The sequence below is a fragment of the Eptatretus burgeri genome, chromosome 1 (assembly GCF_056783735.1).
Source record: "Eptatretus burgeri isolate ZD-2024b chromosome 1, Ebu_testis_v1, whole genome shotgun sequence".
Lineage (NCBI taxonomy): Eukaryota > Metazoa > Chordata > Myxini > Myxiniformes > Myxinidae > Eptatretus > Eptatretus burgeri.
In genome coordinates this window covers 72,291,315-72,305,678 of record NC_140961.1, presented here as the reverse complement: position 1 = coordinate 72,305,678, position 14,364 = coordinate 72,291,315, and the positions used below count along the sequence as shown (strand labels likewise).

General features: G+C 45.6%; 2 protein-coding genes across 4 annotated transcripts in view; one reads left to right on the top strand and one right to left on the bottom strand.

The window, feature by feature from the left end:
* The window catches only part of LOC147034732 (cone cGMP-specific 3',5'-cyclic phosphodiesterase subunit alpha'-like), a 140,494-nt gene extending 130,975 nt beyond the window's left edge, over positions 1-9,519 (bottom strand). The window contains exon 1 of one of the 2 annotated variants that reach the window (XM_085887952.1): positions 9,391-9,519. Coding sequence is in view for 1 of the 2 variants with exons in the window: in XM_085887945.1 (XP_085744071.1) it covers positions 1,612-1,710 (99 nt within the window). In the remaining variant the exon portion in view is untranslated. Of the gene's footprint in view, positions 1-1,611; positions 1,837-9,390 lie in introns of those variants that run through there. The other variant, XM_085887945.1, reaches the window with a different exon arrangement.
* On the top strand, positions 2,012-10,039 carry MRM2 (mitochondrial rRNA methyltransferase 2). Of its 2 annotated transcripts, none has more exons than XM_085887960.1 (2): positions 2,012-2,324; positions 9,416-10,039. In XM_085887960.1, exons 1-2 carry the CDS (start codon positions 2,012-2,014, stop codon positions 9,844-9,846), a joined length of 744 nt encoding a protein of 247 aa, XP_085744086.1. In that variant the 3' UTR covers positions 9,847-10,039. The 2 variants fall into 2 exon arrangements, with proteins under 2 accessions (XP_085744086.1, XP_085744095.1); XM_085887969.1 differs by lacking the exon at positions 2,012-2,324 and adding an exon at positions 6,553-7,063.
* Positions 10,040-14,364: the final 4,325 nt, after the last annotated feature.

The following is a 14,364-nucleotide window of genomic DNA, read 5'->3' as shown; positions in this document are numbered from 1 at the left end:
AGTCATGGATTCACAGGATAATGGGGTGTGGTGGCGCTGCTGGTACCTGTGCGGGAGGACGAAAGTCCGAGTCTTTAAGTCATTATTCCTTCCAGTCTTGCTCTACGAATGCAAAACTTGGACTCTGACCGAGGATCTAAGATGGAGATTTAACTTCTTCGGTACCAGTCTCTTCGGAGAAAACTTGGCTATCGCTGGCCAGACTTTGTGTCCAATGAGCAGTTGTTGAGAGAGAGAGACTCAGATGAGATTTGATACCTGTGTGGTCTGTGAGCGTCAGCTGTATGGACATGTGGTTCATTTTCCTGACACTGATCCTGCTCACCAGATTCTCTCAGCGAGGGAGCCTCATGAGTGGAGGAGGCCAACGGGCCAACCCCAAGTCATGCCTCGTGTTGCAGCAGGTTGATCAGCATCTCAAGGAGATGGACGGCAGGAAGTGGACGCAGTGACACGCTGCTCCAGCGCATGCTCCCATACCTGACCTGACGTCTCGAGGTCTGGCCACCCCATCTTGACAACGAAGCAAATAGAGCAAGTGTCGATAGATGCTACTACCCCTTTAAGCTCATGGCCCAACTCAAGAACTTCTTAATTTATCTTAAAAACTCACCCAGTCCTTTCCATCCATCTCTGCACACATTTTTTAACTTCCAGTGTATTCGTGTGCTCTCGAATTCAACAACCATGTCTCAGATTTCACTCAGCTGCACAGCATGGCTTTCACGAACAACTCCTTCGGTTGGTTGTTGAAGTTCTTTCTCATAAGCGTCTTCTTTGGCCAAAAGCCTCTTTTTGGTTATGGCTTTTCTCTTTGTGTTATTTTTCTGACATTTGCATGGCATCCTCAGTCACCAGGCTACCCAGGAGTGAAACTCTTCACCATGATGCAGTTCATGCACCATATCCATTGATGTTAATTGTCAAGCTTTCTCCAAGTCTTTGCTTATTATTCACATCACCTTGGTTCCTCACATTGATTTCTATTTTCATTTTCCCCACTTTTATGAGGTCTTTGGCATATTTTATCAGGATTTTTTATGCTTGCTAACTCCAGACCACATGGCACTATATGACAAATATTTACATGGAGAAAATTGGAGGTGTCCCCTCCCCAACCCCCCCCCCTTGTTTTTTAACCTACTAAAACCTGCCCAGGCACACCCCGAGTAACATACAGTACACGTTTCAGGATTAACACTGGCAGGATGGCCTGAAAGCTGTCTCGCCTGTCATCCCGGTGTTTTACAGGCAGGGTGTGATTCATCAATGTGTGTGCCAGAGGGGATGGATGTTAAACTGGGCGTCCTGTTTGCCGGTATGAATGGGTGGACGTTAAAAATCCCACGGTGTCCTTCACGAAGAGTTGGCGGGCTGTCGCCAGCACCAGAGCCAAATTCCAAATTCCTGCCCTAGCCAGCAGAGGGCATTGAATCAGTGGCACAGACACACCCTCAGCCAATGATGCTGCCCCACAGCCTTTTACTGCACACAAACAAAGAAAAAGATGCACATTTCTGTTTAAAAACGTGCTTTTTCTGGCAATAAGTAGACAGTGTTGAAATTTGATGATCATCAAATCGAGAATGAAGCGCCACCAAAATAGTTTACCTGTTCAGTATGAAATCCTGAAACTTTCTGATGCAGGAAATGCAATGAAAAATTCCATGATGTGGTCACGTTTTCTTCAAATCCAGTCAGAGATTTCATTTGGTTTCTGGTTAAATTCCGGTCTCTTCAGGATTTACTGCTCAAAATGTATTTTCTCATCCGTTTCTTGTCATCAAATCACACAAATTGTTGTGGATCGTCAAAACTCGCCTCACAACATGCGTTGCAATGACGATCCCACGAGGACGGAAGTAGTCTGGCAATACATCCTGCCGAGCACGTGTCCAAGTGGGAGTCCAAGTCACCGTCCTCAGTATTGTGACGTGCCTAAAGGAAATGTGAAGAACCTGAGGAGTTCGTCACCGTGGATGGATGTTTGGATAGGTTGAAAAGCCTTGGGATGCACTCACTTCTTGCCTTCCTCCCTGGCTCGTTCTTCCCGACTCGCTGTGCTCGACTCCCATGGACATGCCCCGGCCGGGCCTCGTCTGGCAAGGCGGCCAAGCGCAGATGGTTCGCCCGGCAAATATCAGACCCATTCGTGCGGCAGGCTAAAGAGGAAGGATATCGTTGCCGCAGCGCCTTCAAGCTTCTGCAGATGGACTCCCAGTTCGGCCTGCTCCGACCTGGGCTCAGGGTTGTGGACTGCGGCGCTGCGCCCGGTTCGTGGAGCCAAGTGGTCGTACAGAGGGTCAACGCTCTTGGAGTGCAGGGTGGGTCTCGGCTCGTATAGGCTTTGGGTCGCACACACGTTTTATAATTATGAGAATGTAATACAAGACCCATCGCTTCCAGAGAAAATAAATAAAAATTAACTTTCACCCTTTAAATATTGAGTGAATAAATTGTTGAAATATCAGCTGCTTTTTTTGTTTGTATCCTTTTCTCACCTGCGTTACAAATACAGACATGACAGAAGTAAATAGACAACATGATTTTAAAATAGTTTATTTATTTAACACTTGAAGAACATTTGATCTATTTTAATACATACACTGGTATTTGGTGGACTTGCCATTTGAAGATTTCAATGCTTTTACTCTTTCAGGCATAGAACTCACGAGTTCTGAAATTTTATCTTGTGGGATTTCTGCCCAGGCTTCATGCAAACGGGTGAGCAATTCTGCCCATGATGTTGGTTTCCTGGACTTTTTCTACACAGTTCGATGCAATATGGTCCAGAGGTGTTCAATGGGATTCATGCCAGGAGACTGACTTGGCTATGGAAGTCGCTTGATCCCATTTCCGTACTGCCATTCTTTTTTGCAATGTGGCATGGAGCTCCATCTTCCATGAACAGAGTGTTGTTTTTGACCAACTGACCAGTGGAGAAGACAGGGAGACATCCATCCTCAAGGATAAAAATGTGTGTCATGGTGTTGTATTGATGTTGCCAACACACTCCACAAGCTCTGACCGACCAGCACTCCAGATTGCTCCCCACACCATCACTGAAAAACCACCGTGTTTGACAGTTGGCTGCAATCGGTTCAAAGAGAACTCTTGACTGGGAAGTCTCCAGACCCATCCTCGTCCACTCTTAGAAAATTGAGTAAATTGGGACTCATCTGAAAAATATTAGTTTGCCAAAACTCCAAGGGTCTGGTGGCCATCTCGTCAGCCCACTTCTTTCTCCTTTGAATGTTGGCTGGTCCAAGAAGAGGTTTTCTCCACACTGCTCTCCCATAGCAGCACAGTTGATGAAGGTACTGCATGGCAGCTCTTGAGCTAACCTGGACCTCCTCTGCAACATCTGCTGCCTTGCAACGGGGAATTTTCTCAATGAACCGCTTGACAGCCCGAAGACAACTTTCTGAGGGCCCAGATCGAATGCCAAGGTTCTGGGCTATCTGAAGCTGGCTGACTCCACCTTCCAAATGGCCAACAATTCGTCCTCTTTGAAAATCGGAAAGTTTGTGTGCTCCCTGGGTTCGAGGCCAAGTTAATGTTCATACAAAACCAAGGAAATTGACCATACTAGACCAGAAACGACTAATTGTCGTTTCTGCAAAGAAACAATCGAATATTAGTACAAATCACTAAGTAAAACTGATGGGTGAATGAAATGAAATGAAGATGAAGATGAGATGAGATAAAGAAATTTAAGGTGCCTATTTACTTCTATCATGTCTCTGTCGAGCTTTAAAATGTGGTGTATAATCGGAAATGCTGTTTGATGGGAACAAATGAGTTAAATGGAAATGCGTTTAAAAAACGTATTCAATATAGCGAGCATTTAATCCACACGAGAAACAGGATTGAATGAGACTCACCATGATAATAAATAAACAAGATGAAGGAGGAAGAGTTTTCATTTTAAGGTAATTTGAAACCCGCCCATCTATCCTGACCTCATCTTACTCAAATATGTCATACTGTTTAAAACCGGCCCATCTATCCTGACCTCATCTTACTCAAATATGTCATACTGTTTAAAACCGGCCCATCTATCCTCACCTTACTCAACAAAATCATACCGTTTAAAACCGGCCCATCTATCCTCACCTCACTCAAGTATGTCATACAGTTTGAAACCAGCCCATCTATCCTCACCTTACTCAACAAAATCATACCGTTTGAAACCAGCCCATCTATCCTCACCTCATTCAAATATGTCATACTGTTTCAAACCGGCCCATCTATCCTCACATTACTCAACTATATCATACCGTTTGAAACCAGCCCATCTATCCTCACCTCACTCAAGTATGTCATACTGTTTAAAACCAGGGAAGGGGGAAGGGGGGGTGAAAGGTGGGTGGGTGGGATGTTTCTGGTGAGAAGGGGGTGTGGGGGAGGAAGATGGAGTGAGGGTGAGGGAAAAAGAGGGGGTGGGGGAAAAAGAGGGGGTGGGGGAAAAAGAGGGGTGGGGGAAAAAGAGGGGGTGGGGGAAAAAGAGGGGGTGGGGGAAAAAGAGGGGGTGGGGGAAAAAGAGGGGTGGGGGAAAAAGAGGGGGTGGGGGGAAAAAGGAGGTGTGGGGAGAAAGATGGGGTGGAGAGAGGGGTGGGGGGAGAAAGATGGGGTGGGGAAGGAAACAGGGATGGGGTGATGGTGGGGGAGGAAAGAAGGGTGGGGAGTTAAAAGGGGTGGGGGAGGAGAGTGGGTGGGGGAGGGAGGATAGGGGGTTGGAGAGAAAGGGAGAGGTTGGGGAGAGAGAGAGGGGGGTGGGGGAGAGAAAGAGGGGTGGGGGGAGAGAAAGAGGGTGGGGGGAGAGAAAGAGGGGTGGGGGAGAGAAAGAGGGGTGGGGGGAGAGAAAGAGGGGTGGGGGGAGAGAAAGAGGGGTGGGGGAGGAAACAGGTGGGGAAGAAAGAGGGGTGAGGATGGGGACAGGAAAGAGGCTGGTAGGGGAGAAAGATGGGGTGGGGAGAGGGGGTGGGGGGAGAAAGACGAGGTGGGGGAGAGGAGAGAGGGATGGGAGGGAGAGAGGGATGGGACGGAGAGAGGGATGGGATGGAGAGAGGGATGGGATGGAGAGAGGGATTGGAGGGGTAAGGGAGAGAGGGATGGGATGGAGAGAGGGATTGGAGGGGTAAGGGAGAGAGGGATGGGAGGGGGGAGGGAGAGGAAGAGAGGGATGGGAGGGGGAGGGAGAGGGAGAGAGGGATGGGAGGGGGAGGGAGAGGGAGAGAGGGATGGGAGGGTAGAGGGAGAGAGGAATGGGAGAAGGTGAGGGAGAGAGGGATAGGAGGGGGAGGGAGAGAGGGATGAGATGGGTGGGGGAGGAAGAGAGGGATGGGATGGGTGGGGGAGGGAGAGGGAGAGAGGGATGGGAGGGTAGAGGGAGAGAGGAATGGGAGAAGGTGAGGGAGAGAGGGATAGGAGGGGAGGGAGAGAGGGATGAGATGGGTGGGGGAGGAAGAGAGGGATGGGATGGGTGGGGGAGGAAGAGAGGAATGGAATAGGAGGGAGAGAGTGGGATAGGAGGGAGAGAGCGATGGGAGGGGAGGGAGAGAGGGATGGGGTGGGAGGGAGGGAGAGATGGATGGGAGGGGAGGGAGAGAGGGATGGGGTGGGAGGGGAGGGAGAGATGGATGGGATGGGAGGGGGAGGGAGAGGATGGAAGGGGGAGGAAGAGAAGGATGGGATGGGAGGGGGAAGGGAGAGAAGGATGGGAGGGGAAGGGAGAGAAGGATGGGAGGGGGAGGGAGAGAGAGTATTGTGAATGTTATCCTCCGTGTGTGTTGTCCATGTACAGTACCTCGTTGTTTGCACTCACTGCCGACTATGAATACATTACAGAAATTATTAGTGCATTCACATTATCATTTTGTCGTGAAAGCAAATTGTACAAAACAGGAAAAAGAAAATTGCGAACGTTATTGCAGGAAAAAAGGACTTTTGTCGACTCTATCGTCATGGATTGTAAAAGCAGGTTAGAGAGCACGGTGTTGCACCAAATGAAGTTACTCTTTCTGCACATTCCTTAATCTTTTCTTCACTAGATATAATTGTCCGAACAATAAAAAAAAAGTTAAGTTTAATGCTTTTGCTGAAATAAATACTGTTGCGGTTGTGGGGATAGATGGAGGAACTTAAGAGGAAATTTAGGATTGAATAGAGTTGTTTGGTCCATGGATGTGTAGGAGACAGACGTAATCAAGTTGTGAAACTGAGAGCTTAAGTGTTACGTGTCACCACACGGGAGGGGGATGGTGTGGTGCTAATTAGCTAAGGAGTAAGAATAAGTTTCCCCAGTATGTAATTGCCCCCATTACTTTTCCCCATGTTTTTATAACCAAAACCATGATAAGAAACAAGCAAACCTGCTGAATAGGCAGATGCCCCGCCTCCAATGGTGACGGCGGGCGAAGTTACGCCCCCGAAGCTGATGATTGATGGGCGTGACATCAGAAGCTGGCAGAGCAGGCAGAAGCCCCGCCTTCCCGGGTTTTGTGCGAGCAGACCACGCCCCGGAGGGGGAGGATTGATAGGCGTGATGTCGAAGAGGGGGGTTGGTTGCACAGTCATGGTGAGAGATTGAGAGTGCATGCACGAAGTCAGTGAGAGTTGAGTTGAGGGAAGGAATGCACACGGTCGATAAAGAACGTAGTTCGGAGATGGTCTGTAAGAACAGGGCTTTACAGCTGGCTTCCCTCCGACGCATGCAGAAGACGGTACGATTCTCGTATTTGTGCTGAGGCGATTTGGTTCGTGAACCGAGCAAGAAGCTGGCCATCGACTCTTGGCCGGTCATGTGGGAAGGGCCTCGAGGCCTCGTGTGTGTCACCGAAGGGGATGGCGCAATTCTGCAAAGCCGTGCCATTCGTGCTGAGAAGAATTGACTCACGTGGTGAAGCAAGACGCTGGCCTTTGGCTCTTGGTCGAGTCGTGAGAAACGGACCCCGAGCCTCATGTATGTCAAATAGCGGCTTGGTGAGGAAGATCGATGCACGAAGCAGCTGCACTGGTTCTCTGAGCCTTGGTGTTGAGTGCCGCTCACAAATTGCCTGGCGTACGTTTGTGCCTCCGTCACACCGCCATTGCGTCCTTTTCACACGCGCGCATTAATCTCCGAGAGTTTCGGTTGTAGGTCTCCAAGGGAGAAGTTTGACCGTCCGGGGCTGGCAGTGTTAACCACCTTGCGCCACAATTTTGTGTCGCGGGATTAACCTGGGCCGCTAAACCCACGACAATACACTTATAGTTTTTTTTTAATCGCTAATTTGTAAAAATTTCCAGATTTCACTCCGGATTTCGACACTTATTTAGTTCATTAGATCCGATTTTGAAATCAGATAAAATATTTTGATTATATACTTTAATTAATCCGTGACAGGAGGAGATAGTGTTTCCAAAGCAAGGCATGTTTGAATAGGCAGAACGAACTGGCGATTTGAGACCCCAGCAGCTAGCTGACAGAGGGCTCACCAAGGATAACGCCTTGATAAAGGATATTTAAATAAGACTTAATTATCTTCAATAACACCCAATTTTCACTCTTTCACTTCCTTGGAGTTCCCTTTGCATGCATGCAAACATCTCTGAAACGTCAACTCCAGTTACATAAATACATTAAAGCGAGATATACAAGGGCAAGGTGGCTGGCTTAAGATCTTAGGATCCTGAGTTTGAGCCTCTATCGTTTACTCAGAGGGGTTTACTCGGGCTGTCATCCTTCCGAGGCCAGCAAAACGAGTACCAGCTTACTGGGAATAATGAGCCATTCGAGCATCCTGCGTCGGAGTGGCAACCCCTCCAGGATTGTGCCCCCAAGCCAATAGAAAACTGCTTTGGCAACCCTGTTTCTGAAGACGTTAAGGAGAGGTTATCATAGAAGGATCGAGCAGTAACCTTGGAAGTGCATCAAAATAGTGAGAAATCAATTTTGAGCAGGTGTCGGACATGGAGGCAAAATCTTGTCCAAATTGTTCACTGTATGCCTGTGTTCCAACAGTGTTCCAACAGATAAATGATGGAGAAAGAATAAAGCACCTACGATCCACAAATGACAGTGTTAATTTCAAAAAATGCTGAAGAACTCAAAATCATGGTGACACAGCTCAATTTGAAAAGTCAAAACCATCCATCCATTGGGACCATACTCTGTGCAGAGCATTGGTGCTGCCGAAGCAGTCTCCTTGGCTATTGGGCACAATCCTGGACGGGTCGCCACTCCGACACACGATACCAGCAAGCTGGCACTCATTTTGCCGACCTCGGAAGGATGACAGGCTGAGTCAACCCCACCTGGTATTAATTTAACATCCGAATGTGATTTGAACTCAGGATCGTCGGATCCCAAGCCCACCACCCTAACTATTAAGCAAACACCAGGCATATAAAGTCAAAACATTGGACTAATAATGAATGACAAAGACAAAAATAATGTTCAACCATTATCCAAAAAAGAAGGGGTATTGAAGAGGGAATCTCATTTCACAGCGTAGTGTTGATCATCAGCAATCTGAATAACTTCTTAATCTAGTAGTCTTCTTCTTCCTCCTCTTTACCTGTCCCAATTATTCCTCCCTTCTTGTTGGGTCCAGTCGGGAACTTTTGACTTCTTTCTTTAATGGCCACAATTATTCCCACTTTCTTCCGGGGGAAGTTTTTGGCCCAAGTCTTTCACAAACCAGCTGGCTGGGCCTGACGTTCAACTAAGTAGTTAGTCACATGAATTGGAATTTGCTCATGGTGCCAGTAATAGCTCATCTACTTCTCGAAGCTCACCATGGGATATTTAACGTTCACCAACTCATGCCTGCAGATGGGACGCCCAATTTAACGTCCCTTCGAGGGACGGCACACACATTGATGAATCACCTTACCCGTGAAACACCGGGATGATGGCTCATAGCTGGGTCAGGATTCAAACCCAGGCTCCACAACTTGGAGATAAGCTGTGCATATGTCTCAGTCATCCTGACATTCAACTAAAGGTGGCAAAAATTTGTAATTTGTTCAGTATGCCAGTGATAATGCACCTACTTATCGCAAAATACACTGTGGATCTTTAACATCTCCTTCCGGCATTACCCTAACCTCTTCCTAATTAGATGACACACACATTGATGTATCACCCTGCCTGCAAAATATCAGGGTGACAGTCTATATCTGGGTTGAGATTCGAAACCAGATTAGACGGCTCAAAGATATTTTGCCACCCCCAGCAGTCTTAATAACTAATGTTGGTCTAATCGAGTCGACAAGGATGATTATACAGATCACCTACCAGCAAGGCCGATGATTGGTTTATTTTCTTAAAAACAAGCCTGTTGTGTTGCTCAATCTGCCAAATAATTATCTTGGTAAAATGTAATCTTTGAAACATATACTTACTGTGGCACATTCTATTTCCTCCCAGCACGACCTCAGGGAGTAGTCATTGGCTTGGACTTGTCCCCAATTGATGCACTTCCTGGAGCCATCTTCTTGGATCACTGCGACATACACAATGCTGAAACACAAAAGCGTGTGCAACACTTCTTGCCAGGAAACATTGCTGATGTCATTTTAAGTGACATGGCACCAAACGCAAGTGGCATTCGGCAACTTGACCAAAGCAACATGATGTTGCTCTGCTACACAGTGCTAGCCCTCGCTGAGAGCACACTGCAGCCTGGTGGGTCCTTTTTGTGCAAGCTGTGGAATGGCGCAGATGCTGGTACATTGCGTCGTCATGTTGAAACATTGTTCAAGGATGTACGGCAGGTGAAACCTCTGGCCAGCCGGAGTGAATCTGCTGAGATTTACTTTGTAGCTCGAGAATATTGTGGACAGAACAAGGTGATCTAACTGAAAGAAAAAAAAAAAAAACAATTGGATTGCAGCACATTCTAAGTTATTGCTTTCATACTGTTGCGATTTTAGTTCTCGATGCTCTCAACTATGAATGTGAAAAAAGAATTGGAGATATTAAATTAGTATTAACAATGATTTCTGATGATGATTATTTTATTGGCCTCAATAAAATTAATTGAAATACAAATGGGGCACCTGTGTCCATTGCATCTTGTCTACATTGCCAATCTTTACTGACATATTTATTCAGACTGATTTATATTTCACACTTTGTGTTTTGTTGTACCTTTGGAAAAATCTAAATTTCAGCCCAAAGTTCTATCGCTGACTAACTCAGGATCACCACACCATTGCCATTGCACCTACACTGTAGAATATAACCCCCCACCCTCAACCTCCACTCATTGATATGGTTTATAGTTTCAGAATTGAAAGATCAATTATTTTATGTATAACTAGGAGTGGTACCTGGCCTTGCCAGGTTTATTCTTTTTGTGGGGGCCCAAAAAAACTTCACGACACCCACTAAGCCCGAAGGAATGGGGCAGGGGATCATTTAATATTACCTTTCACATAGCTATAAAGGCTTAGGCACTATAGAGAGATTCTAAAATGGCCCATAACGGTCCCTTGTCCAACAAAGTAACGATGACCACGAGACCCAAACCAAGAGATCGTAAAATCAACTTCACACAAAGAAATGTACTGTCCCCTTCAGGGTGGTCACAAATTCCCATTACACCTCCTCCTCCCCCACCTCAAATGGTACATTTCACATATATATATATATATATATATATATATATATATATATATATATATATATATATATATATATTCATGTTAATATTTTGGTGTTGATGACAATAAAACTTTTGTGTATTCATAGTTTACCGTTTATACCTCTTGTGTGTTCATGATATTAATTTATCAGGTTCTGCAGAAGAGGTAACGGGACTTTGTAAACACCCTGTAGATTATTGACTAAGAGGCATTGTAAAAGTGTTACCTTCGAAGTGGAATTAGATGTTATTCGGTAAAAGGATGCTTGTGAATGTGCCGTTGATTTTCCTGGGTTAATTTTTTCCCACCGATCTATAAATATGGTGGCACCGTTCAGGAAGAAGATGTACAACCAACTTAGACTGCTTCTGAAAGAGGTTTATTTTTTTTTAAATGCCTGGTAATTGTTTTGTATTCGTTTATATGTATTTGAATATAACTGTCAATGAAAAAGGCTTCGGCACTATCCAGCAATTTAAAAAAATATGTTCGTTTTTTTTTGGCCTAAAACACTCCCTGGCACTCACTGACAAACCTCTGAAAGTTTGACAAAGATCCGTTCAACCATCTCTGAGTAAAAATGGCCATGCGCAACACACACACACACACACCCGATGTCGGCAATTTTTCAGGAATCTGCAGGTTGGAGTCAATGTGATTACAAACTGCAGTACTTACTGTATACAACCCAGAAACCTTGAGTAGCTATCATCAAAAAACGTTACATTTATAGAGACGTTTCAGGGAGATGATCACAAACATTATTCTTTATAAACAGCTGCGTGTGATGGGTGTAAAAAAAAATTGGCTCGGTAATTTAGAAAACACGTTAATACGGCAAACGGCTTGGAAATCAGGCGTTATCAAATATATTTTGCTTTGAAACGCACAAAGGGAAACATTGCAAATGCGATAAACAAATGCTTTATAAACAGTCGCTAGGACAAAGGAAAATCTGAAAGAACCTCCATAAGATATAGGATGAAACTTTGCCACCACGGCACCCGTAACAGGCATGGCATGTCCATGCGCCCACAGAGAGTCCGTACAGATCCAAATCTACCCATATGTACCACATCCGTGTGTGCTTTTCATACCTCTACCTTGTAGTAACTGTCGACTGCACATCCCAATCAGGACACAAACTGAACTGTACAGCTCAGTAAGTGGCTAAAGCACTCAAGCACTCCAACAGAACGCCTGGCTTGACAAACGATTACCAAATGCCGTCGATACAACTCTGCACCGAGAAATGGCCATGCGATGTCCGAATTGGACAAATCAACACTTTTTCGGAGTCCAAACTGCTGATATTTTCAAATCTGGAGCTTACAATTTGTAATAATCTTTCTTTTAAGATATTCTCTCGATTATTCATACTCGAAAATTAAATAAAGCCATGAATACTGGCGTCTCCAGGCGTTTATAAGCATTGCAATGTAACCAGCAATTCATCGCTCTGATGAACAGGCATTCAATAATATGAGTGAGGAAAGTGGGAAAAAAAAAACTTTATCGTTGAGAAATCGTTGCGGCATGTTCCAAATCAAGGCATGGTTGAGCAGGCCCAAAAAAAAAAAACATAGCAGCTTCAGACGAAACACCTTAACACCACAGACAGCGAGGTAGCCGAGGATCACCTGATGAAGGATATAGTTAAATAATGCCGTCAATTATAATCTTCAGAAGGGGTGTTTTAATTAACCCAAACACCCAATTTTCACTCCTGCACGTCGTTGGAGTTTTCTTAGAATGCATGAAAAGTTTCAGGCTGCTAGGTTTTATAGTTTTGGAGTTAGGGAGGAGACACACTCACGCGCACGCGCACGCACACACAGCCTGTTATTAGTATACATAAACAGCTTACATGTGAAGGGTGGAACAAAATTTGGCTCGGTAATTTAGAAAACACATTATTCTGCAAATGGCTCAGAAATCGGGTGTTATTGCACGAACCACTCGCTCAGGGCGACGGAGCACCAACCACTCGCTCAGGGCGACGGAGCACCAACCACTCGCTCAGGGCGACGGAGCACCAACCACTCGCTCAGGGCGACGGAGCACCAACCACTCGCTCAGGGCGACGGAGCACCAACCACTCGCTCAGGGCGACGGAGCACCAACCACTCGCTCAGGGCGACGGAGCACCAACCACTCGCTCAGGGCGACGGAGCACCAACCACTCGCTCTGAATGACGTGGCGTGGCAAAAGCGTCCGCAGAGAGTGAACGGTTTGCTCAGAATGACATCGCGAGGTACTGCTGTCTACAATGGACGCTCGGCAAATGGCTTAAGCACTCCTGCAATCAATCTAATTCACTGGTTGATAAGGAATGGTTGGCCAGGCTGTCGCTGCATATCGTATCGGATCCCTTTAACTTTAAAGCCGGTCTTCACCACACACGCAGCAGTTCATTAAATTAACTGAATTCGTTCAAAAAATGACTTTATCCACAAAAGAGTTTCTGCTTAATGCAGAACAACCCTGGAAATATCACAAAGTTCAATCGCCCGTGAAATAAACATTGCAAATAATCCGCCATTTTGCCTGCTCGCCTGTGCACCTGATGAAGGATATAGTTAAATGTTAAATGTGGTTAACCTGATGATACAGTTAAATGTGGTTAACCTGATGAACGATATAGTTAAATGTGCACGTGCCACGTCGTACATCGGTTTGGGGTACACGCAAACGTTCTAACTTTTTTGTGAAATGTCCGGGTTTTTTTTTTTTACCAGATTTACTTTGATTCCCTCTGGAACACCTCACGAAACCTCTGAAAATATAGACACAGATCTGGCAGACACTATGGATAAGCAGTCTCTCTGAAGGACAGGGTGCGAGGTCAAGCAGTGAATGAATTATATCATAAAGCTCAATGAAGCTGGTTAACTTTGTTATGTTCACTCAATATAATTTTCCAAACAGAAGAAAAAGATAAGTTTAATGCTTTGGAAATTTTAAGTGTGTGTGTGTGTGTGTATGTGTGTGTGTGTGTGTGTGTGTGTGTGTGTGTGTGTGTGTGTGTGTGTGTGTGTGTGTGTGTGTGTGTGTGTGTGTGTGTGTGTGTGTGTGTGTGTGTGTGTGTGTGTGTGTGTGTGTGTGTGTGTGTGTGTGTGTGTGTGTGTGTGTGTGTGTGTGTGTGGAACATTGCCTTACTTGCTTAAAGTTAATAGGTATTTCAACTAAGTTATAAGACTCATTATTTCTTTAAACAAGTACGTGCCCGTACATGCGTGGCCGTACGTGCAAAAAACAAATTTAAAAAAAAAAAAAACTTTCAAACTGCATGCCAGAAACAACAACAAACCCACAGGCCGTTCCTTTGCTCTCATGTGCCCGTACGTGTGTGGCCATACATGCATGGCCATATGTGCAAAAAAAAAAACAACTTTCGAACAACCACACAGGCCGTCCCTTCGCTCTCATAAACGACGACTGGATTGGGGCATTGTGCTTATCTATAAATGCGCATAAGAAAGAGAAATTATTAGAATACAGTAAGTCATCACTATCCAGAAGTCCGTACGTTGCAACCCGTAATGGGGAACACGCTCCAACTTGGCCATAACTTGGGAACCACTTGTCCGATTAATTTCAAACCTTGAAAAGGCAAACAAACAGATTGCTGGAATTATAGATAGAAGATAGATACCGTGGGTGCAAAACGCCAAGCAACGTGTCCTGTCATTAGTAACTAAGGCGGCCTTTCCCTATCGGCCAAGCCT

Bases quoted from the DNA above. Each gene is read 5' to 3' on its own strand.
- MRM2 (XM_085887960.1), top strand. From the start codon at position 2,012: ATGCACTCACTTCTTGCCTTCCTCCCTGGCTCGTTCTTCCCGACTCGC. The intron at 2,325-9,415 runs GTGGGTCTCGGC...ATTTCCTCCCAG, and splicing joins CAACGCTCTTGGAGTGCAGG to CACGACCTCAGGGAGTAGTC.